At 35.8% G+C, this 27,526-nt stretch overlaps 1 protein-coding gene across 1 annotated transcript in view; it reads right to left on the bottom strand.

Moving 5' to 3' along the window:
- CCSER1 (coiled-coil serine rich protein 1) overlaps positions 1–27,526 on the bottom strand; it is a gene marked incomplete at both ends in the record, with an annotated part of 925,644 nt that overhangs the window by 839,397 nt on the left and 58,721 nt on the right. Inside the window, 1 exon segment of the mRNA XM_080931819.1 lies at positions 20,125–20,218. Coding sequence (XP_080787945.1) covers positions 20,125–20,218 — 94 coding nt within the window.

Here is a 27,526-nt window from a genome sequence, read left to right on the forward strand (position 1 = left end):
TGAGTTTTGGAGGCAAATGGTTGTCAAAATGTATGTTTCTCACTCTTGGTGCTCTCGTGATTGCCAGAGCAAAGGGGACATAGAGGGTTTGGAGAAGGAGGTTGCCATGGCACACCACCACCATCCACCAGTTTCATCCCAGAGACATCAGGATGCCTACATTAATAATGTCTATGCAGCTTAAGGGACCAAGTTTACCTGTGTTCAGCTGCCCAAGACTGGTGGAAGAAATCTCAAGAAAACACAGAGTTAAAGAAGATAAGGAGGCCACCTGCTCAACACACACTTGCTAAGGTTCCTAAGGTTCTGGTTTAGGAAGCACGTGCCATGTATTTTACTTGATTAATGATCGCTGAATGGATTCTGAACAGAAATCTGCCAGTCCTAAAATATTTCCTGACATTTGTTTTCAAAGCCTGTGAACTTTCAGGGGGAATAAGGGCTCCACTAGCTAAAGACAGCAACCATTATCTCTTTTCTTTTTTCTTTACATTGCTCTTTAGAGAGAGAAAAAATTATAAATTTGCATTCCCTTTCAGTTACCACCAAATTTCTAGAATTAAAAAACATTAAGCATTTTAAGAAAAAGGAAGAAGGAAAGACACACAAGACATCACAATTTTTTATTTACTTATTTTTGAGTTATTCAGCCCTCAAGGTCCTCTTACCAAGGTCACACTCTGTAATGTCCCAGAGTCACAGACACATCTTGCAGAGGAGTTGGGGGTTTATTTTATTCTTTCTAACCATTCTAATTCCTTTGCAGACCCAGACAGAACAATGTAACAGTAACTGCACCAACAGCCTAACTTTCAAGTAAAGGCTTATCTTCATCCCTGACTGAGAAAAAGAAGAATATGTTTTGTAAACGCACTTTTAATAGTGAGAGTTTTTCTCTATCCCTCACTAACTCCCAAATGAATGAGACAGAGACTGTAAGATTTATTTAATTAGCTGGGTAGTCATTGATCTATTCTAATCCTCTAAACGAATTTGGCCATCTCCCAACCAAAGTCCCCAGGGTACATTCTGGCACTTCAGTATTTGTCTGGCTCTTTCTGCTTTAGGTATGTTTCCATGATGGCTCTCCCAGATCTCTCTTCCTGGCAAATTCCCTTTTACCCATTCCCCTTCTTCCCCTGTTCTGTCTCTGTCTCTGTCTGTCTCTGTCTCTGTCTGTCTCTGTCTCTCTCTCTCTCTCTCTCTCTCTCTCTCTCTCTCTCTCTCTCTCTCTCTCTCTCTCTCTCTCTCTCTCTCTCTCCCTAACCCCATGTCCATCTCTTTCTTTCTTTCCCCTGGATGGCAGAAGTCCTATCCTATTTTTCTTTTGCCCAGACATTAGCTGATCAGATTTTATTGATAACTCAGAATACATGAATAAATATAAAGTAATTTTTACACAAACTTGAAACAGGAGTTACTTGGAGTAAGCATTGCAATGCCATGTCTGATTGCAACAAAATATGGGGACAGGGAAATCAGCACAAAAGCATTTATGCCTGTGCTTTTTTTCCTGTGGTGACCTACTTGTCTCTCGGATCCACCATCATATGCCATAGTGTTAACAGTGTATCCCATTTAACTGTGAACATTCCTAGAAAAGAGTGCTGTTGGTTGCTGTGCTTGTGTATGAGGCAATTTATTCAATGACTTATGATGAGCATCAATGACGCATTTATGTTTACAGTAGTTGTTCAGAATCTATCTCCCTCATTCAATAAACCAAATTTGTTTCTGTGTGCCTAGTTGTCATTAACCCGTTCTGTCTATCCACTTACACAGTCCTCGATTTCATAAGTCTGTATGTTTACTTTATTGAAAGTTAATACTAAAATTAAAAATCACTAGGTATATTCTAGAATCATTATACTTTTTGATTAAATGAGTATCAAGACAAATAATCTTGCATTCATCTATATAAGCTGAGCATACTATATATTAAACCAATCTACATATACATATTTTTATTCCTGTATAGTCATTTTAAAAATATCAGCTCCAGGGTTTCTTTATTTTTGTGGATATTATGTTAATTATTCAACCTAAAAATGTTACATTATTTAAATTTGTACATTAAGGAAATCTTCTTTCCTTAAAATAGTATTTCAACATACAGTTAAAATCCCATAAACATAATTAATTGAAAATACTTTATATTTTATATTTAACTAAAGAAAATATTTCATACCTGTTTTAACTACTCTAAAATTCTTTTTCTCAAAAAGAGAGAATGTAAAATCTTTAAAAAACACTGCTTAGCATGAACTTAGATCTATGCATATGATAAAGCATGGAAAATATTACCTACAACTATAATGTTTCATAATCCTGACTTTGGTCTTTTACATTGACTGAACTTGTTTATAACACAAGGATGGAGAAAATCAGTAAATCCTTCACTTGTTCAGGTAACAGTTTCCTACTGAAGTTCCCAAAAATAAAAGTTTCAGATATCCACATACAGACAAGCACATACAAGCACAAATATAGAATCTTACACAAATACACAACAAAAATGTAAGTACAAACATGCATTATACCAATACGTAAGCATAAACTGAAGATACACACAGGCATACACACAAATACACATAAACACACAAACATATATATATATATATATATATATATATATATATATATATATATATATATATATATACATATACATATGAAGGAAAGAAATGCTGATTCTCATTAATGGCTTTCACACATGCATGGTTTTGTAGACTTCTGAAGCAGTGAATCTGCTACAACATCAATGTACTGCAAAATGAGCTACCATCCAAATCCTGAAAGGCAAGAACTGTCAAGAAAATTGCACCTGGCCCTGTGATGCATCTTGACTGATGTATGCTTTCAAGATCACTAAGGTAATATGGATTGATTTTCCTTTTGATGAATTTCATTCAGCTTGTATTGGAGATTTAAATGCATTTAGACTTATGCCTAAAAAAATGACATAAATCTCCTTGAAAATGTATTTGGACATTGTCTTAAGCAATTTTATCTTCTTTTTATATTTTTTGTGTGTTTGTGCATTGGAGAGGACTTTCCCCCCCTGAACACTTCTGAAATAAAAACACATATTCTAGCTAACATATGTAAATGCTCACATTTTCAATGTGGGAAAGATTCATGAAAAAAATCTAAAGTCTAACTGTTGTTGCATTAACTTTTCAAAGAAAAATAATGCCAACTGAAACCTTCCGTGGAAGTGTGTCATGTATATACTGTAATCAATATATGTGTTCAAAAATACAATGAATTTTTTTTCTTTCTTTCACAAATGTGATAGAGGCCTGTTTAATGACTGATTCCTCCACTGTCTCACATAGATTGTATGAAGCTCTCATAGCAAAGTATGCCCCTTTCTAATAAACAGTGCTGAGCATTGCCAAACACATTTTCTAAAATATATGACATAAAAACATACAATGAAGAGTTATTTAATTTAGCATGAAAGTCATGTGTGTGTGTGTGTGTGTGTGTATAAAAATGTTTTACCCTGCATACTGTAAACTAAAGAGATGTTTATATAATTTAGCATCCTCATACTGATCTTTGAAAAGTCACACACACAAACACACACACACACACACACACACACACACACACACATTGGTAAAACTCTTTCTACCCTGGATCTTGTGAGCTATAGAGCTGTTCCTGTAATTTGAACCCTATCCTGAGTTAATTCCTCTTGTCAGCAGTGTTCCCAGGAGTTGTTTGACATTTTCCACACATACTTTTATGACAATATTTTCCAAATGCCATGATTATATCAAATCCTCTTCACAGATACTATTATGCAGTCTTGGGACTACAACAATAACTTATAGTAGTATCATTTGTAAGAAGTAATGAATATTTATATCCTTCAGCAATTGTATCTCATATCACACATCATTATAAAGGTTTTCAGAAAGAAGCCCCTGCATTATGTGAACATGTGATTGTTCCAAACAAGCAAACCGCCCTCTCAGATGCTATTTAATATGTCTAACCTTGACCAAAGCTCTGTATCTATACCTGTGATAGACAGGTGTAAAGAAGACAGCCTTTGCAATGCGGTCTTCTTTACAATGGCAACATGTTGGCTGTCTTTTCTATCAGTCTTTCAGCATTCTGGGACATGAAGACTGAACCAGTATTCTGAGTGGCATCTCCCCCTTTATACCCTATCTTGCTTTCAGAGCAGCTTAACCACCTAGAAGAAAGTTAAGGAGAGAGCTCAGAGGTCTTCCACGAAACCCATGCGTCCACCCATTCAATCACTTTAACATCTCACGATGCTCACTGTGCTGCATTTGTAATGACAATCAACAAAAACCAATTTGCTATTTGCCATGTTTAAGCAGAACGAAGAGCTGATTCAGGTGTATTTTCAATGTGGCCTTCTGGGTATTATTACTTATCCACAGAATTTCATTCATTTTTCAAAACCAGAATTTTAAATGTGTGATTTTGTTTTTTTGTTTTTTACCTCAGATAGTCCACTTCCTGGGCATTTTTTATAAGGAAAAATTAGTATATGAGCAACGTTGCAAATGTAAGACTAAACAGTGTCTAGCATTGCATGGATGGGTTTCTTCAGTGGGCATCTCTCCATGGTCCATTATGAGCTGTGTAACATAATACCATAGTGTAAGTATTTAATGAAAACTGGCCTTTATCTACTTCTACAGCTTCCAAGTCCAAACTCAGGCAGAAACATTTTGCCTGATAGGGATTTTTTCTGCTGTATCTGCAGCAACCATAAAAATAGGAAACCAGAATAAACTAACTAAATGTGCCATGTTTATAAAGGTGTTCAGGCAATGAATAAAAGTGGTGTCTTCACGATGTAGCTGTATCTCGAGGGCAGCATCTGTTAACGCCACACCAATACCTGGCCTTCATTGAAACACAACCATCCCATTGTTCATCTATAGAATAGCAAGTTCCTTACAGTAGAAGCATTGTAACCTGGAGGCAGGCATTTAGACAAGGAAGTACATAAAACTTACAAGGTTCAGGATCAGACAACTCACAAAATATTAGGAACTTCCTGAAACTTAAAATTCACACAACACTTCTTTAAGGCTATGCAGGTAGTTACAATGGCTGGAAAATGTAATTTTGCCCAGCCAAAATTCCTGTAATCATGTGCTCCAGAGATGCAGCTTTCATGTGTATCTACCCAAGATATGGTGGGCTTATTGATTATACAGTAGCCTTTCACCGATATTCTAACAGATTCTTTGGTTCTCTAAGATGCCACTGGATCAGATTATTACTTTGGTCTGTTGTCAGTAACTTCCCTATTATTAAAAATTCACTAAGATTCATCTTGTAGTTTCGATTTTGTATTAATTTCAGTTATTCAAAATGATTAAAATGGTTTTAATTATTTAAGTATCCCAGGATGGGTATTTGTCTATGCAACTCATTTCCTCGCTCTGTGCATCTAATCATTTGTCCTATGGGTGCTTATGAACAGGGTCAACGAAATAGGTTGGGGAAGTGGATGATAAATAAAATCAGATCTTAGATTAAAACTTTCCAATAAATGATTTCTGAATTTTTCATAACATGTACTTTTTTGCATGCCTGTAAATATATTCATTTCCTGGGGAGTTAGTGAAATTATACAGGCAAACACTAAACAACTACAGAAAGATTATCACTTTGTGTGCAGAAAACACATTTGCTTTAAAATCCATGACGTCCATCTACAAAATGAGCCGGGCAGGACAGCCTCACTTGAAGATCAACAGATATAGCGAGACCACAGGTGTGCACTGACGGAAATGAGTTTCTCTTCCTGCTGGCTATAATAACAGCTACATTACAAAGCAAGGCTGATTAATATTACATTCTAACCATTAACAGCTTAGTATCCTTTATTCTCCAATAACACAACGTTCATCGTGCCTTGAAGCTGAACATTAGCACATATAAATACATATTACTGAATATGAATACCCATAAATTTAAAATTCATCTGGGATTTCAGATATACATTTAATAATGTGTAAATTCTCTCACAATGTAGAGTCAGAAAGAAATAATCTTACCTAAAAGGTAGTTTGAGTCAACTGTTCTCTCTTAGGACTGTGATAACACCCAATAAAAATGATATCTCTGCCTATGATCTACACTCATAAGTGCAAGACAGATATTTAAAGGGCCAAACACAAAGGCCTTGTAACACATGGGTTGCACTGGTAATCCACCAACAAGTTTTTCAATGGAAAATTTACTTATTAAAACTTGTCTAAAGTATTAACTTAGACTCTCTAACTTATGTTCTATACATCACCAGTTGAATGATACATGGGCAAGATATTCATTGATTCCTCCCTTTTAAAATATAATTTTAATTAAAATATAATTACACCACTTCCTCTATTCTTTTTCCTTCCTCTAATGTCCCCCAATATCTGCTTCACACTATGTCAAGGTCTCTTTCTCCTTGATTATTATTGCGTTATACACAAACACATCTATGCATATGCACACACACACACACACACACACACACACACACACATACACAGGCATACTAAAAGTATTACATACACACATACACAGAAACACACACATATACTGATGCATGTGCTCACATACATGAAGACAACCTGCTGAGTTCGACATTGCTGTTTGTATACAGTTTCATGGCAGACCACTTTGATGGACAAACAAATAAGAGGTCATCCCTGAGGGAGGCTAATCCTCCTCTCAGCAGTTATTGCTGGCTTCTAGCCCTTTGCCTAATGTTGGGACACTATGAGCATGTTTATAATTATTCAATTGTTCAGGTATTGCTTTTGCAGCTATCCCTAGGAGACACTGTCACAGTAGACTTCCTGGTTCTCTGGCTCTTGCTCACTGACTTAATTTCCTTATACAATAAAGCATAATATTACAGTAAACTTAAGTTCATAGCATTTTAAAATATATGGCTTTTGAATATACAAGTACTTTGTTCTAATTCTTCAATGTCCATTATAGAATTATAAAGAAATAAATGATTAAACTGGGAGTCACCATAGGGCAACCGCTGTTTATCTAATAAATGCGACAAAATGTCTCATAATTATATATATATATAATTACTCCTGTTTAAAAGGAAAGGTATTTTTGATGTTTACCTGATTTAAGAATCCCCACATAGTTTTCGTGTTGCCTGAAGATATATAATACCTTTATTTTAGGGAAACACTTTGAAAGTTTTTAATTAATCCCGTGAAAATATTTACACATTTTCAATATAAGATTTTTTGGCCCAATTCAGGTAGAGGCATAAGCTCAAGAGCTCTTGTAGAAAAACATATTGTCAGACAATATAGATATTGGTATTTGGTTTAGTGAAGGTAACTATTGCTATGATAATCATCATGAGTAAAGCAACTTGGAGAGAAAGACATTTATTTGTCTTACACTTCTAAATTGAAGGATGCCAGGACAGGAATTCAACCAGGACAGGAGCCTGGAGGCAGGAGCTGATGCAAAGGCATTGAGGGGTACTGCTCACTGGCTTGCACCCTAATGGCTTGTTCAGCCTGCTTTATTATAGAACCCAAGACCACCAGTCCAGGGATGGCTCCACCCACAATGGGCTGGGCCCTCCATCATGATCACTAATTAAGACAATGCCCTACAGTCTTACCTATAGCCTGATTTTATTGAGCAATTTTCTCAATTATAGCTCTCTCCTTTCCGATCACTCTAGCTTGTTAACATAAAACTATCCAGCACAGTAATTATTAATATGTTTATAGTTATATATTCTCATATTTCAAGCAGAGTCAAACATCTGTGGACAAGTTCAGTCTCTAGTCATTCAAATGCTTAAAACAAGTAGCACTCATTTCATAGCAGAAGAGAAGAGCAAAGCCTGTGAATGCTTGCATACTGTGCATTCTACCTCCAGTGTGCTGGTGAGCAACCAGCTTCAGATTCTGAATAACTAAGTCTCTTAGAATATGTGCCAGACATTATTGGCAGGACACTACTCATCCAAAGTTCCACACAGAGTTGAAGGAATTCAGATTTTTATTTTCTGATTAGAGATCTTGAACTATATTTAATAAAATATAAAAGAGTAACATCATAGAATACATGACGGGAAGTGGTAAGAACACTGCTTAAGGACTCTCTGGTTTTATTCATCTAATACTGCTCTGTTTCTATTCTGTTATACATTGGTGTTTCCTAGGTTTTCTTCTATTGGTTCCTTATGAGCAATTATGTTCCCCAGCCAGTCTTTATTTTGCTTCATCTCCAAGGACATCAAACATGCTCCTAGGACTTCAAGCATGCTGTAGGTCACACCTCTTTCTCTAAATATACTTATTTAATCCTCAGTCATTGTACAGTATTATACTTGTTCTTTTCAAAATGACAAATATGAATTATTCTCCAAATGTATGAATATTCACACTATCTTCAGCATGATGCTCAGTGATTCAAGAAAAGGAGATCACCTGGAGAATCAACAATGCAAGCATCTCAAGATAAGGAAATGGCACATTCCTGTCAATCAGTGGATATCTGAGAATATTGGGTTTCCGGGACATTCTCTGCTACATGACACGTTCTCTTATCTACATTCTAGCTTTCACCCATGCGATCACCAATTTTGTAGGTCCTCCCGGGGCCTGCTGATATTTCTTCATTATGCTTAAATGCTTAAAAAAAAAAAAAAAAAAAAAAAAAAAGCTTAACCTTAAACTCTTTCCTTTCTGGCATGTGTTTTTATAAAATAACCCTTCAATAAAATATCTGCTGGAAATCAAGTTGAGTGTGTAGCAAAAGTGAAAGTATTGAAGCCTGATAGAGCTTTGTTAGCTGTTAATGAAATTGGATTTTGTAATGAAGATAATGGGGATATTGACTTTTACATAGGTCCAGGATTAAGATCACTTTAGCATGTCAGCACATCCTGTGAGCTTAAAAGAATGGACTAGTGGAGGTTAAGCTAGTAATAAAAAGCTGAGATGTACTGAGACTGAGACTGGAGTATCCATCTGGCGGCTATCTAGAGAATCCCTTTGAAGTGCTTTGCTTTGGGAAACAAATAATGACGCGCAGATCTTCTCAAAGCCAATGCAAACACGATGGAGCCAATACTCTATCCGAGGTCCCTCTTTCTGAGCACAATTTGACAGCTGATGTCAACTATGACATCAATAGGGGTAGCTTCTATTTCTGGTTTTTAATAGAATATATATGATTGTTTACTACAAATCATATGTAGCTCAATAATATTCTGACCTATGAATGATCTACATAAAGAAATCAACCAATGCCAAGGTGTTGGAAAAAAAAAAAGTCACTCCATCAGTACATGCGTGTGACTCCACAAAAAGCCTTCACCAGGGAAAACCACAAAAGCCATTTTCAATCTCCTCATCTTCAAGTATGGTTAGAGTCTCGGGGACAGCAGCTTTAAATCATTATTGAGATAACATCCCTACAAAGCCTGTTATTTTCAGAGTGCCAGTATGAAGTACATTCAATAAAATTTTAGAATTCTTTAGCACAGGAAAGATTTCATCTCTTTATCTAAACCTTATTGAAAAAATCTACTTGAGATGTCTGCAGGCGATACTTGAATGTTTGTTCCCGGCAAATCCTCTCTAACGCAAGCTATGAGAATACTGGGGTAAGAACACACATTTATTTTCCTACAGTTCACAGTCGATGTGGGGCAGAGAAGCCCTTCTCTTATCTGTGTGCAGTCTCTAGAGTTGGGGATATCACTCATTTTCCCCTGGGAAGGGAATCTAGGAAAGAGCTGTAGAGAAAAAGAGAGAAAACTAAAGTAAGGATGCTTGAGATGATGTCCAGGAAACGTGGCATGTCATTGTGACCCTTGCTTGTGAAAGCAAGGCTTGGCTGAAGTTGAAAGCACTACCCTCCTATCTCCCACACAGGGCAGACTAAGCCTTTTACTCCAAGCTGACCTTTCCATCAGCATCATTATCTACTTCCTTAGTCTTAGTGTACTATTTAACTATTCCTAATAATGAGTTTTCATCAGAGAGGTGTTCCTGAAAACCTATCAACTCTCCAATAAGAAAGCTTCCACTGACCCTGTATATCTTAAGAATCATTAAGCTCTTCCTTGCTGGTCCCAACCCTACCAGAACCATCATATCATATTTACTAAATCACAGTGAAGTTTCTAAATTAAAACATATGCATCAAGGCACCTTCAAATTTTTAATAATGCTTCTTTTTTTTTTGTCAGGGATGTATCAGAATTCAGCAGTGCTGACTGTTTCTCTCTTCAGTACATAATGTGTGAGCTTCGTCTTATCAACTGGTTGCTGCTCTGCACTTGAGAGCAACATCATGGCATCTACTTCATCCACTAATATTTGCGAACCATTCAGACATGACTTCAACTGTCTTCCAATTCTAGGATGTGTGGACACAAGGAAGGTAGTCTTCATGAGACAAAGAAATGTCCAAAGCATGTATAAATTCTGGGGACATTTTATAAATAAAATTAATAAAGAACCAAATTAAAGAAGGATTCTTTAATGGGATCCCATTAAATTATCAATTAAAACTTTAAATTTTCAGGAATAGGAAGTCACTGCGCTCATTCCCACAATTACAACTGAATTTGTGTTAATTCTATCACTGTTTGAGGTTCTTATCGCATTCCCTACCTCATAAAAGACTGAAAATTATGGGGTTTATTTGTTGGTGGACAATTTTAAATCTGTAAATATTATGTTCCTTTAAATAAATACTAGAACTTATTTATATAGTGGCAGTTGTTGCTATTATTTAAGAAATTTTACAGGCAGGTCATGATATAATTGTAAGAGACTGTGAGTCACACATTTGCTATAGTAATCGCTCCACGGTGGAGGAAACACCCAGTAGAAGAAACAAGAAGAAATATGAAGGCTTTAATCCTGAAACTCCTATCCTGTGAGGACATACTGTGTCATATTGAAAAAGCTCAACCTAGGTGCTTATTAACAAAATTTGACAGTTAGGATGAGCATTAAAAGGAATGTAGAAAATTATGGAACTAATTATTACTCTGGTTGATTAAGTAAGTCAAATAAGCAAAACAGGAAGAATGTTTCATTTTATATGCCCTTAAATCACATATTGCTGTCTATTATAAAATCTTGTGGTTAAGTGAAAGCACCCTTTCCATTCTATTGGTGAAAGACTGTTTTTATGAAGATGACAGCCAGGAAACTAACCACAAGGAATCCTTATATTTTGCTAAGTGTCTTAAGATCCTAGGGACAATGTAGGGGATGTGACACTTCCTTACAACATTCTCAAATGTTTGTGATTGGGGATTCATTATGAAATGACACTTTCTGGATACTTGTAGTTATCAGGAGCTATTGGACACATTAAATAGTATGTAACAATTTAGATGGGTATATTTGCAAGGTGAACGTAACAGACTTGTCTCACCAGCTCACAGGACTTCATGATTCAGAGCTATTAGAACAATGCTCACAAGCAGAGGAGCTGCACACTGCAGCATTGAAAATCCCACTCCTGCTGCTGTGAATAGCTGTGTTTGTTACTACATGAAATGACCCCACACTGTCCTGCTCTATGACTTTGTCAGTGTTGGAGAGCTCTTTGCCTTCCCCAGTTTTTTAGCTAATGATCCTTATTTCCCACAGTCAGCATGCTTACTTGAAATACCCGCTTCCTCTTAAGATGTGACTATGATTTTTCTGTGACCTTGGAAAATGTGTAACCCAATCTATTGGGGTGGTATGTAAAATTAGATGCAGCAAAATCTGGAAGGAGTTGAGAAGAACCCTGCCTGTAATGATAAGATCTCTGTGAATGTTGACTGGAGATGGTTTTAACCTCAGACTATGTTCTTCCTCCACAGTATTTGGGTCACATTATCACCTACTGCAGAGTTATCGTGATAATTTGATGAGATAACATATTTGAAAACCTTCTAAACTATGAGGTTGAATACAAATGCACCACAGGGTTTCTATCAGCATTATCAGAACAAGATTGCCATCTAATGGCAGCCAAGGAGTGCCTAGTACCCTAACTCAGCCTAGCTTTAAAAAAGAACAAAGCCAGCTCTTAAAACCTCAAAGTGATAACCAGTGAATTCCAGGGAACCTACTACTTTTGTTCTTTGTAGCTACTTAATATCATTGAGAACTCTTCTATATTGCAAACAATAAGTGAAGAGTTTCACCCACAAAGCTGTAATTTAACCTTATAGTTAACCCTTTCTCCAACTATATATTAAAAATGATAATTTTTTAATCATTGCCAAAAAGATCTTTTAGATCTCCATTCACTCATTCCTGTGAGGATCTCAATATGTTCTGGGAAAAAAATGAGTATTAAATAAGATGGCAGAGTGTGTTTATAAATTATATCTTCAACAAAGTCCCAAAAGACTGTTTGCCTGGATGGGCACTTTGCACAATATATATCACAAATCTGATGCTTTTTCTGCCTCCCTGTATATGTGAATGTGTGCAAAATAATAACAATATACATATATGTTTTCATTTACATATGCACAAATATGTATAAATATGTATCTGTGGTATAAATAAAACTTTCTTAGTCTCCTACTGTTCTATATATTTGTATGAGTTCAGGGCTGACTACTTTTTATTGGATAACCATTTTGGAGGCCAACTGGGAGAGACCAATTCTCCACTCAATGGCCATTAGTTACCTATGAGATTATGAGATTTGCCCCGCCCCATGCTTATTTTGACTATTGTTACTATCATTATTTAGGTTTTATCTGCACTGCCATTATTAGGAGTCACAGTTTCTCAATACTTTCTATTTTTCTGGTTCTAACATCTTTCTGTAATGATGTTTACCATGATGTTTCCATAGTCTTGGGTTATAATATAGAAGTATCCTCCTGGGCCTTAGCACCCCACAATCCTTTGTCCTCAGCACTGTTCCAATTGTGTTTTTCTATGATGGTCTTTCTGGTGGGCTCCCACAGACTCATATATTTGAACCATTGGGGACCTATTTAGGAATAATTAAATGTGGAGCCTTACTGAAAGAGGTACATCACCAGAAATGGCTTTTTAAGTTTCAAAATTTCAAGTCACCAGTTAGCATGTTACATCCCCTCCCCTTGTGGTTATAAGACCCCAGGTATTATTTATTACTATTCCAGTGCTTAACCAGGATGTGACCAGCATAGACTTACTCTCTGAAACTGTTAGCAAACACCAATTAAATACTATCCATTTAGTTTGTAATTTGTTCGACTTGGGTTTTGTTTTGTTTTGAGACAAGAGTCTCTCTGACTACAGTAGAACTCACTCAGTAGACCAGGTTGGCCTGAAGTCTGAAATTTGCCTGCCTCTCCTCTTGAATACTAGGATTAAAGGTGTGAGCTAATACTGCCCACATAAATGCTTTCTTTTATAAGTTGCCTTCATCATAGTTTCTCTTCACGGTGACAGAAAAGTAACCAAGTCGCCATGTTCTGAAAAAAGAAAGCACCTTTGATGAGGGCTTTCAGCCACACTGATCTCCATCTGGGAATGATAAGTTTAAGTCAGGAATTAATAGGCAGAAGTAGATTCTCTTGCCAGATCCATAACCCGTCTACCTCCAGTTAGCCAGCTAGGACTCTAATATGAGACATGACTTCCCTCCTGTTGAGTGGGCCTTGAGAGCAACTAGACAACTGTTGCTTACCAAGAAATATCAGTGTCACTACTGAACCTTTATGGATATCATCCAATCTGGCCATGCTGTAGTTCATAAGCGTTGCAGTTGGATGACACTTTTAATTATCTCTTCTGTCACCTTGCAATTGCACGTCACGTTACTATGGAAACTAGACAGCTGGAGACAGAATGTAAGGTTAAAGACAGCTGGAATACTCTGAGTCTTGTGCCTCAAATGTGAAGTGTCTTCAGAATAGTACTTAATTTTCAACTTCTGAGAGCCATCCCATGGCAATTGCTGATGCTGTTTGGAAGGAAACTTAGACTACCATGACTCAGTAATTTCTCAGATCTGGTAATTTTTTTGGTAAGTAGGCTATGGCTCTTGTGGGGACCACTGTCAGCCCAAGTGGCATAGGTTTGTACATATATTTATTAAGTTTAGACTTATATCTTCAAAATGAAGTGGCACCATTCCTGTGTCTTACACAATCTAGCTGAAGATGCCCTATGCCCATTGCTTTTGACGTAGATACCTCATTGCACATGCAAACTACGAGCTGATTTTTACAATATCCATGAATCTTTAGACATTGCCATTCATATTAGCAAAGCCACCAGGGCTTCATCTCAACTCTGCTGTACTTTACCCATTGAAAATTAATAACAAATTACCTTCTTAATTAATAGTCACAGGAGTAATTCCTAACCCACAGAAGAATTCTTTTAATGATGTGCATCAACTTCAAAATGTTTAGCAACTACCTAATTAATTTCTAATTGATATTGGTGGGTCATTACCTCCATTTGTTTGTGGACATACACCAAGACCAAATGTTCTGAGTACTTCAGAAGCAAACCCAAAATAAGTAACAAAAGTAATAAACTGTAACTCACTTAACTATTGCTTTCTTTTTATCAAAGGACGTTTAATAATTTAAATTTATTTTTAAATAAATATCCTGTCTTTAAGTGATAAAACCAAAACCAATTTAATGCAAAGCAACAACCCATGTTCTTTGTTCAAATATATTTAAGATTTCTAGGATTTAAGGTTTTTAAAAGAGAAAATGTGTTCTTTTTCAGATATATTGCTTTCCTATGTAAGCTGTATAGTATTTTGGGCAATTAATTAATATCTAGTGAAAAAAATTTCAGGTATTTAGATAGAGTAGTTTAAAATAAAGAAATGTACCTTGTTTTGAAATAACATGTCTTGATCTATTAATATTTACTACATTCAATCAATTTTCTACTTAATACATTATAAAACTAAAAAAATATTTAAATTAGAAAGTGTGTTCTGAAATAACCTATAATAGTGATGAATTATTCAAAACTCAGTACCCTGAAAAACAACCAGTAGTAAGACAAAGTACTTAAAAGATAAAGATTGTCTAAATCCCAAGGTACAAAATCAAACTGTACTGGGTTCCTGCTCTATCCTGTGTATCCTAAAAAGCAATATACTTTGCATTCAAACATACCTCACTCACTCAGGCAGATATTTTGTGATGAATGTAATCACAAACTCTTACAAATAAAGAACAAGTTTCAAAACTCCTGACTCACTGAGATCTGTCAAATTTCAAGGAGCCAATACAATACTGGGATGTTTGTGCAATAACCTATAACTTCTAGGTGAAGCATCATTAATCTTGTAGCACAATTTTATCTAAATTATATATACAGATTTTAAAAGGAAAATATGTTTTTAAGTATACTATGAAATTATAATTCCTATTATTTTTATACTAAATTTGTTTATTTGGGATATGTCCTAAATATGCAATTTTCTTCAATTTTTTTCATCAGATTTGATGTGGCTTCAATAAAGGGTGGGTACTATTAGCCTTTAGTTTCTTTCTTACTAACTTATATTTTAAACCAACTCATTAAAACTGATTTATAATGAACAATAACTTTTGAGTATATGGTTTTGTGCAGTGTGACATGAAATCAATAAGGAAAGCAAGATAAGGAATGTATTGAAAAGCATCTTCATCACTAAAATCCCCTTTATCCCCAGACAAAAATGTGTTTTGTTTTCAGTCAGATTTCCACCATCCAGTCTTTAGAACAATGTTACTTTCACTGACATTTACACACAACACAGTTCTTCAGCAATGAACTCCTGTTCTTGTCTTGATCAATATTAAGTTTTGATTAATTCTTTTCTCAACCTATCTTTATTTTACTCTAGAATCTATAATTATAAAGCAATATGACATCTTATGAAAAGAATAGAATATATTGTAAATGCACAATGTTCATTTATCACAATCATAGTCTTATTTCCAGAATTTGTTCCCCATATAACTGGTAAATGTTTTCCCATTTTCCCGGCAGACAGACCATAGTAAGGCTGAATGGACTCCCATTACCAGGCTTTTAGCTATTAAATCTTTATAATTATAAATATCCCTTGGTAGTAAGACAGGAGCCAAAGTGAAAATGAGACCAAAGCAATTACCAGGAATAATTTCTAAATGATGACATTTCAGGTGTGGTCTGTCACCCTCCCATTCATTTGGTTGGTGCTGTTGCTCTTCTGACCTAAACAGACTATTGCTTCCCACCAGCCTCTGCCACAGAGAATACTGACTTGCCTAAAGTGACCAGCATAGAAGCACAGGAAGTAACTAAAAATGACGAATTATAGAACCAAACCTGCCTTTCTAGATTTACCGGGTCTTATAGACTAGCCTTCTTTCCAACATCCCTTTAGGGAAGAGGCAGCTTACAGTTGTTCAAGGATCACATGTGAGTGACAATGTTTTTAGAGGATGTGGTGGCAGGTGAACTGCTCAGCTTCTAGCTCTCCGCTGTACCTTCTCACAGCCAGTTAGAACACTAACATATCAGTTTTCTTCCTTAAATAAAGGGAATAATTTATAGAGGAAGATAAATTCTGAAAGGTCTCCTCAGAGCAGATGTATGGAGATACACTTTTGTTTAGATCTTTTTTTTTTGCCAAGATTTGCTTTTCACTGTGACTTCAAACATAACTGCTTATCACCATGGCTACCTCCAAACAGAATCTGCCTTTTCATGTCATCTCTGCATTCAAGTATTTCAAAAGTACCCCAATAAATACAAAATGCGGATGAGAATGGAATTGGGGAGGTTTTAATCCAAAATCATTACCATTCCACCATTTCCCCACTTAAGACACCCATTTCCTGACTTTGATAATTTTACATAATATGTCAGCTAATCCAATCCATGGTCCATACTTGTGGATCAAAGAAACTGCTGATCTTATCATTCTACCACAGATGTTTCCACAAAACATTTTATAAAATTTAAACTAGATCAGAATGCCATTATAAAATTCAGCAAAATGAAAGATAATTCTGTAAGACACCATGAAATCATCTTACCTTCTATTAACTCAGAGTAATCTTTCAATTTTTAAGCATGGATTTTATGTGATACATGACAACAGATATATAGTACACATGAACTAAACTGAAACACATCTCTGTACATTTCATCATTTCTTCAGAGTAAAAACATTCGAAACCCTAACATTTTAAAAAGGGGTATATAAATTTTTAAGTAAAGGCTTCAATGAATGTGTCATGTTGCACTTTTATTATTATTATTATTATTATTATTATTATTATTATTATTATTATTTGTTGTTGTTGTTGTTGTTTTTATTGGTTTTTTGAGACAGGACTTCGTTGTCTAGCCTGGGCTATCCTGACCTTAGCTTTATATGCCAGGCTGACCTCAGACTCACAGAGATCAGCTTGCCTTTGTGTTCCTAGTGCTGAGGTTAGAGACGTATGCCATCACTGCCCAGCTACATTCAGCTCATTACCCTCTAGGCATGATCATGTGTGGGGTGAGGAGAAAGAAAGTAGAGAGGATATGAAAGTTCAGGGATGGCACTGTCACTATCTCAGCCGTGAATCAAGAGGGACAGACTGGCCAATTATATGTATGTCAGAGCTGAGAATCTAGGGTTTAGTCTCACTATCTAATCCATCTCTGTATCATTCGCTCATAATAATTTACCCTGTAATCCTACAATAGGAAAATGAAAGCTTTCTCCATTGCTTTTAGTTTTCAGCTTGTTGTACTACTAAATATTCAATGTGTCTTACTGAGGGACATTTGAAGTGTTTCCAACATTTTATTACTGTGGACATGTAAATAAGTATTTAATATGTATACATTGTTATTTATAGTTTAGCAGTTTTAAAGTTTAGATATTAGAGGTTCAGTAGTACTATATTATGCTATATGGGAAATGTCTAACTAGAGCACCTGACATGTTTGCTCAATAGTGACCAATTCTCCTTTAAAAGGCTCCTATGGTTGAATAAGGGAAAAGCTGGCAGAAGCTAAGGAGGAGGACGGCCTTGTAAAAGAACCAGCAGTCGCAATTTACCTGGACCCTTGAAATCTTTCAGATGCTGGATCACCAGCCAGGCAGCATATACCAGGTGATACAAGGCCCCCAACAGCAGAGGACTCTTGGGACTGGGTTCAGTCAGAGAAGATACACCAAACCCTCAAAAGACTAGAGGCTCCAGGAAGTTTAGATGTCTGGCAGGGTGGGTGGAGTGGAGACATCCTCTTGGAGACAGGGGTGGAGGGGAGGAGGTATGGGATATGGAACTGGGAGGGGAATAAAATCTTGAGGGTAAAAATAAAACTAAAATAATTTTTAAAAAACTTTGTTTTTCAAAGGTTCCTTTCAAAAGGAATACTTTTTGCATGTTCCTCAATGTTTCTTAGAAAAAATATAGATTAAGGTTATCTTCATTAAAAAATTAGTAAATATCTACATCTCACAGGGATATCTGTCAAATCAACTGCAGGTAGACTGTTCTCAAAATGTTTAATCCCAAGTTAATGTACAGTGGCAAACTAAAATAGGGTACAAGGAAACATAAACATCATTATGGCCTGATTGTTATATTTACAATATATTAAGTGGGTATAAAAAATTAGCAAGAAACAAACATTTCAAAATATGTCTAAGGATTAATACCAAAAGTGAACTTCACATGAGTTAAACATAGGAACAACTAAGTAGTACAAGATCACCGTTCCCTGGCTTATCCAATAGACTCAGATTTTAAAGCTTACCTTAACACTATTGACCTATTATATAAAAGTAACAATTCAAGACTGTTCACTACTAAAATACCCCACAATCGTTTTATCAAATACCTGAAAATGAATACAATTGGGTCATAAAAAGGACATCATATGAAGTATTTATTAAATTAGAGCTACACTATTTAATATGAATTCAAACTATTCCAAATGATGCCTATTTTCTTAGTTTATGTGGGATGAATTTTACTCTGATACAACTGTAAATGTGTATTTGAGAGTATAATGTGGCTGGTATTCATTACTATCATCTTTTAAATTGACCTTACAGTATCAGCATTAACCTACATTGTTAGGGATGTTATAAATAAATTTAGAATAAGAAATCTAGACCACCAATACTTTTTTTATTTATTTGAAAGTAAACAATAAAAATGTGATATTAGCCATTATATTGTTCCCCCTCAATCATAAAATATTAATGTTTTAAATTGTTAAGTATTTAATTAGAGCATTTTTTTACTAAAAAAAAAAAAAAAAAAAAAAACCACCATTTGGCAAGATGGCCATTTATACTACTGATTCACGAGCATGGTGATCTCTCCATCTCCTGAGGTCTTCTTTGATTTCTTTCTTCAGGGACTAGCAACACTTGTCATACAGATCTTTCACTTGCCTGGTTAGAGTAACAGCAAGATACTTTTTATTATTTGTGACTATTCTGAAGGGTGTTGTTTCCTTAATTTCTTTCTCAACTCATTTATTCTTTGTGTACAGAAAGGCTACTGATTTGTTTGAGTTGCTTTGTATCACTTTGACCTTTTGATTGTTTAATTGCTGTAGCAAGAACGTTGAGTACTACATAGACTAAATACGGAGAGAGTGGGTAGCCTTGTCTTGTCCCTGACTGCAATGGGATCGCTTCAAGTTTCTCTCCATTTAATTTGGTACTGGCTGTTGGTTTGCTATATACAGGTTTTCTTATCAAAGCAAGCTACAAATTCAATGCAACCTCCATCAAAAGTCCCCATCAATTATTCACATAGATAGAAAGAGTAATTCCCAACTTCATCTGGAATGGAAAAACAAAACAGAACAGCAACAACAAAGAATAAACAGGGAGAGCAAAAACAATTCTCAACCATAAAAGAACTAGGAGAATCGCCATCCCTGACCTTAAGCTGTATTACAGAGCAATACTCATAAAAACTGCATGGTACTGGTACAGAAAAAGACACATAGATCAATGGACTAGAATTGAAAACCTAGAAATAAACCCACACACCTATATTTTATGTCAAGGTTATTGTGAAAAGCTGCACTTAAAGCTAATTACTTGTCTTTATGATCATATTGCTGTGGGCGTTTATTCAACCCTTACCTGGGGGTTGAAAGTTCTGTTCCTCTAAAAATTCTAAATCAAGCATTAGATCATCTTCATCCAGTTCACAGGATCCCAAATGATTTAAGACATCCTGAAAGGAAAGGAAAACTGATCAATGAGCGAAAGCACAGAGAAGTTAAGGAAATAGCCATGGGCAAGAGCCACGAAACAAGACACTGATTAAAGAAAGCAAAGACAGACCCTTGTAACTTGAATTCCACCAGTAAAAGAAATACTTTAAGAATTTATTAAACTTTTCCTATTACTTTCTTCCCTTAGCAGATACAGTTATGAACCAAAGATAGGGAAAAATAAGAAAGAAATCTCCAGCATCAGAATAAAGGTACTTGTTTTCATGTAAAACAAAACAACAAAAAAAACCACTTATTTTTAATTGCCATAAAATGATCAATGCTTACATATTTTAAAGGCGCTGAAAGGGTTTTAAACTCCACAGGAAGAACTTACAATATCAACCATCCAGAACTCACAGAGCTCCCAGAGACTAAACCACCAACCAAAGAGTACATGGAGGAACCCATGGCTCTAGCAGCATATGTAGCAGAGGATGGCCTTATCAGGCATCAAAGAGAGGTGAGGCCCTTGGCTCTGTGAAGGCTTAATACCTCAGTGTATTGAAATGCCAGGGTGGGGGGAGATGGAAGGAAGTGGGGTGAGTGGGTGGGAGAACACTTTCATAGAGGCAGGGGTAGTGTGAATGAGTTAGGGGAATTCCAGAGGGAAAACTGGGAAAGGGGATAACATTTTAAATGTAAATGAAGAAAATAACCAATAAGAAAATGTATGTAAAATTTCAAATACACAGTTGACTGTAAATGAACCTTTAGTTTCATTTTTATACTATTTCTAGTTCTCGGTCACATTATTTGTGCATTAAATAAGTTCCATTTTGTGAAGAGGACCTCAAAATACTATTTTTAATGGTGGTTGGTTAGTCCCCTAACATTTGTTTCACTATGTTAGCATATCTTGCTGACAGGTTGCTGTTACAGGTCAAAATGTTTGCAGGTGGAAGAAATTGGTGATTTCAAGTTATATGACCAAGTGATTGTAATGAAAACAGCATGGCATTAGTCCAAAATCAGACACATTAATAATCAGTGTGATCTAATTGAAGACCCAGACATATTTTTTTCATGCTTATAGATAACCAATTTGTTACATAAAAGTTAAAATTATACACTTGAGAAAGTGTGTATCTTCAACATATATCTTCAACATATGGTGCTCATCAAGTTGGATTTCTGAATGATGAACAACACAAACAGATCCACATTCATGCACAGCAAAGGTACCATATGAGCAAAATCTTACCTACATAACTTGAAGATTACATCAAAAGTATATTTTTATAGGAACCTAGTCAAATGAATAGCAAAAAATATTTTGAAAGGAGTGAACGTAATTTGAATGCATATGACCAAGTTTTAAATAAATTCAAGACAAAAACTTTGTATGTGTTTTGAGCTTCTAGGACATGGTTGGTACTGCATGCTTCTCTTCTGGTGGGAACCCTCCACTAAGATTCCATGCTTGCTGATTCTGGCATGAGCCAACACAGTGTTCTTGGTAGATGGTCCAAGATCATTCTCTTACCTACCTCAGAGACCAGAGCCCTTTCTCTGAGATGAAGATGAAGGGGAAAGGGCTTGGCCTGGTCATCAATATTATAAGAGGCAAAATAGCATCTAGGCAGGGGCTATGCATAGAATTTTATATACAGGGTCTCTACATAGACAAGACCACCCAAGAGTAGTTCTGACATAATGCCTATTGAGGAATCAGCTTCCTGATTTCAGTTCCCTACTGTTCTCAAGGCTCAAAGACACTAATGATTTTGAATGGTTTTAATGTTTTCTTTTATTTTTTGTTTGTTTCATTTAAATTCCAACTGTTGTTTCTCTTCTCAGCCCCTCTACCACATTCTACCTCTATACCTACTCTCGTTTTCCTCTGAGAACATGTTCACCCACCATTCCTCCCTCTCACCCATTCTCATCCATATCACTCCTTTTAGGCATCAAGTCTCTATAGGATTAAGTCCATCCTCTCCCACTGAGGCCAGCAAGCCATTCCTCTGCTACATATGTGTCTGGGGCCATACACCAGTCCATGTATGCTCTTTTGTTGCTGACTTGGTCTCTTACTAAGCTTCTAGGGGTCCAGGTTAGTTGATACTGTTAGTTTTCCTATGGGGTTACAATCCCCTTCAGATTCTCATTCCTTCCCCCTAACACTTCCATAGGAGTCCTTGACCTCATTCCAATAGTTGGCTGTAAGTATATGCATCTGCCTCAGTCAGCTGCTGATAAAGCCTCTCAGAGGACAGCCATGCTAGGCTTCTGTCTGCAAGCATAACATGGTATTAGTAAAAGTGTCAGTTTTTGGTGCCTGCCCATGAGATGGGTCCCAAATTGGACCAGACACTAGATGGTCTTTCTTTCAATCTCTGCTATTTTCTTTGTCCATGTATTTATTTTAGAGAGGAACAATTCAGGATCAAAAATTTCAAAAGGTAGGTTAGTAACCCCATCCTCCACTGAGAGGCCCTCTCTATCTCTTCGGGTTTCATTTTTCTGGTATTGCACATTTCAGGTAAGGTCATCTCCATTGAGTCCTGGGAGCCTCTCACATCCCAGAATTTTGGGGCTTTCTAGATGTTCCACTGCTCCCCACACACAAAAGCTACATATTTCCTTCCCTTTCATTCTCATGGCCCTCTGGGCTTCTCTTCTATATCCATCCCCATACCTGATTCTGATTAATTGGGCATAAAAAAAAAACAGACAATTTTTTTCAATAGGATACATTTTTTATGACCATTAAGTTTTGCATCTTTCTAGACATGCAGGGAACAAGGATCTCAAGCCATTCTGTGTGGGAACATGATAGTCACACACAGTGATCACAGGAAAGAAATTCAGCAGTCAACGAATATTAATGAGTGAATCTCAAACATAAGAGGGCACCATAATGTGTTTCAGACTTCTGATAAAACTAAAGCAGAATCAGAATGCACCTTAACAGTTAAGTGATGACTAAACAGTAACAGTTTCTCATCTCCAAGTCAGTGTAAATGCTACATAACAAGAAAATAATGAGAAACCATGAATATGTAATAATGTTGATACAGAGCTCTATACATCTTAATAACAGGAACATTATTGTGTAAGGCTAGAAACTGCAACATAAAAAGAATCATTTTGTGTGAGGGAATTACAGTATTGCACAAAATTAAAAGGAAGTATTAAACATCTTTTAAAAGGGAATAAGGGCATTTGATAAGTAGAGATCAATTCTAAAATAAAGTCTTAATTAATGGCCACAATTTGGGGTTTATTTTTTTCTGAACATACAACAAATAAAAATGACTAAATAAAAACTCATCAAAAACTAACACCTGAAGATTTAAGACCTGCTTTTATTCAGTTATTAATATAGAATGGCTATTAAGTACTGAAAACTGCTAAATGAAGACATAAATATTTCTCAAATATGAAGAAAATTAAAACTTTGCCATCTACGAAGTACAACAGCAAGGAAACCAGTGAGAAGAAGTATAAACGGCTGGTAAACCTCAGACTAGGAAACTGGGGGAGGGGATCTTGATATGTAATAGAGGTTTAGTCAATGCAGTGTTTTTATTATATATGGTGGTGTCTTGCATAGAAACTTTTCAGTTACATACAGTCACATACATCAGTAGTTGCCTATGATTTCTGTGCTATTTGAGGCCTGCTTAGCAAATTCTTTCCTATGCCAATAAATTCAAGCATATTTTGTACTTTCTCCTCAAACAGTCAGGTTATCAGCTCTTATGTCCAAGGCTTATCTCCTTGGAGTTGAGTTTTGTTTAGGATAAAATATAAGGATGTAGTTTCCTTCTCTTACATTATCTATCAAGTTGGACAAGTACTATCTGTTGAAGATGTTGTCTTTTCTCTGGTGTGTAGTGTTGATTTCTTCATCAGATCTTGGGTGGCTATAGGAATGTGAATTTGTGTTTAGGTCCTCAAGTCTATTCTGCTGTTATATCAACATCTCTGTTCTGATTAAAGTACCATACTATCTTTATTACTTGACTCTGTAGTACAAGTTGAAATTTGGGATTGTAATACATCCAGCAGTGATTTGTATCATGAGCAATTATTTTAGCCAACCTTGGTCTTTTGTTTTTGCAAATGCATGTGAAGGTTATTTTTAAGTTACGTGAAGAATTATGTTAGAATTTTTTATGCGTACTCATTTAATTTGTAGGTTGTTCCTGCTATAGTAGCTAATTCCACCATATTATCCCTATCAATACATGAGCATGGAAGGCCATTCCATCTTCTGGTGTCTTATATAATTTCTTTCTTTTCACCATACAACACTCCCATTTCATATTTATTCTAAGGTATTTGAGGGCTGGAAATTAAGATTGTTTCCTTAATTTATTTCTCAGTGTATAATTTATTGCTATTTAGGAAGGTTGCCGACCTTTTGATGTTTTAATTTTCTATACTTCTACCTTACTGGCTGTGTTCATCAACTGAGGGAGCCTCTAGTAGTGTCTTTGTGGTCTTTTATATAACCTCTGAAAACAAGGATATTTGGCTTCCTCCTTTTCTATGTGCATTCTTTTATCCTCTTTTGACTGTCTTATTGGTCTGTGAAAACTTCATGTTTCATATTGAAAAAGGATGGAAATCAGATGGCCTTGTCTTTTCCTTATTATAATGACAATGCTTCAAGTTTTTCTTCTATTTAACAGGATATTGGCTATGGACTTCCAATATATTAGCTTTATTAAGTTGGGTTGTGTCTCCTGTATCCCTAAATTCTCCAGTTTTATGATGATATAATGTTTGATTTTGTCATATGTCGTTTCTTCATTTAATGACATGTTTGGGTGGTTTCTGTCTTTGAATCTCCTCATAAAGCAAATTACATATATTGATATACTTATGTTTAACTATAATCTGCATCTCTGAGATGATACTGAGCTTTAGTAAGGAGATGATTTCTTTGATAAGTTTTTAAATTTGTTTTGCAGATATTTTGTTGATGGATAGAGACAGAGAGAGACAGAGAGATTGAGAAAAAGAGAAATAATAATATGAAAGTGTTCATCAAAGAGCCTGGTCTATAATTCCTTTTTTTTTTTTTTTTTTTTTTTTTTTTTTTTTTTTTTTTTTTTTTTTTTTAGTTAAGAGACAAATTGCAGAAGGATAAATCGGAAAGAGGGTTAGTATCTATAATATACAAAGAACTAAATGATGAAAATACAACCAAAACACAATTAAAATCAGTGTGGAGTTAAACAGTTTTCAAAAGAAGAAAGACAAATATCTGAGAAATACTTTAAATATTTAACACTGTGAGCTGTAAAAGAAATTAAAATGAAAATGTCTTTGAGATGTCTTCTTTACATATTCAAAATGGCTAATATTAAAAAGGGAAAAATCAAAAAGTAACAAATAAAACTGATGAAAATGAATGCAGGCTTACCATAGGAAAAGAGGAATGCTCACTACGGTACGAGTGCAAACCAATGCAGGCACTACTGAAATCGGTAGGGTGGTTTCTCAAAAAGCTAGATGGAGATCTAGCATATATCTAGCTATACCACTTCTGGACATACACTCATATGGTTTTATATTCTATTAAAGAAATAATACTAGCTTATCATGTATGCCATTGACTTACTAACAATGATTAGAAAGTAGAAACAGCTTAGATGTCCATAAACTGATAAGGTGGTCACGAAAATGTAATGCATATATATAATAAAATGTTACTTGGCTTTGAAATCTGTAATTATTGACTCTGTTGGTCTTCTTGTGGAGTTCCTATCCTGTTTGGGGCCCTCAATCCTTCCTCCTGTTCTTCCATAAGAGTCCCCAGACTCCATCCACTGCTTAGTGGTGGATGTCTGTATCTGTCTGAATCAGCTACTGGATAGAGCCTCTAAGAACACAATTTTCTCCTGTCTGCAAACATAATGGAGTATCATTAATAGTATAAGGGATTGATGCTTGCCCATAGGATGTCTTAAGTTGGACTGGTTATTGGTTGGCCATTGCCTCAGTCTTTGCTCCATTGAAGCAGCAACATGGGTTTGACCTAAGCCTCCCCACATGTATGTAGCAGATATGCAGCCTGGTCTTCATTTGGGTCCCAAGTAATCGTAGCAGGGTCTATCCAAAATGCTGTTGCCTATAAATGGGATATATTCTTTTAGCTGGGATGCCTTTTCTGGCTTCAGTGGGAGAGGATGTGCCTAGCCCTACATAGACTTGATGTGCCAGGGTTGGAGGAGGGATACACAGGGGCCCTACCCACTCAGAGGAGGGACAGAGGGAGGAGGGAAAGATTGTAAGAGGAGTTGAATAGGAGAGGGGCACTGAGCAGAGTATAACATGAATAAGTAAAACCATTAAATTATTAAATTTACAGGTAATGGGTAAGGATGGAAATGATCATTCTGAGTGAGAAAACTGACTTAGAAAGAAAATGGCTGCATGTTTTCTCATATTTGCATGCTAGATACAAAATTTTAGATAGATTATTAAAATTGAACTGTGCATATATGTTGGGTTGTGGCATTGACGAGCAGTAGATTATGAGGAACAGGAAAGAAAACAAAGAGGGCATGAAGGGAGGAATGGGAGTAATGAAACAAGAAGGATTATATGGAGTGGGGATGGGAGAGCAGGTTACAGGAGCAGGAACAAGAAAGGATAACTAGCAATAAAAATCTTTGAAACTTACAGTTAGAATCTGAATACCATAGAAGCTTTCTAAATATTTATATACATACAAATAGAAACAGAACTAAAATGGGGTTTGGAGAGAAGACAGTACTTAAGAGAACTGGATGCTCTTGCAGAGGACCCAGGTATGATTCTTAGCACTCATGTATAGTGGCTCACAACTATTTCCTACTCCAGGGCATCCAACACTATTTTTGAGCTCAGTGGATACCGGATATACATATGGTATATATGCAAGCAAAACATGCATGCACATACATATTTTTTATTTTAACACTTAGAAATAGTTTAAATGGAGCTATACTCGTACATGGAAATAATGCCTCTCACAGCCACCATAGGCAATCAAAGAAAAAGCTCACTGGGAGGTATGGGTAACCTCCACTTTAGTTTTTAGTCAGTTGAATTCTTCAAATTTTCCAAAAATATAGCAGGCTAATGTCAATGCTCTCTATTAATGTCCAAAATTTGGTGGTAGAACCCTATTGATAGACACCACATACTTGACTGAAAACGATAGAGTAATTATGACATTATCAATACAAAGATGTTATTTTTATTAGTTAACTTTCATAATGCTGGTAGTAGTTTCACTAGTGAGAAAGAAAAGTTTTATACGAATT

The sequence above is a fragment of the Micromys minutus genome (genome assembly GCF_963924665.1).
Source record: "Micromys minutus genome assembly, chromosome: 18".
Lineage (NCBI taxonomy): Eukaryota > Metazoa > Chordata > Mammalia > Rodentia > Muridae > Micromys > Micromys minutus.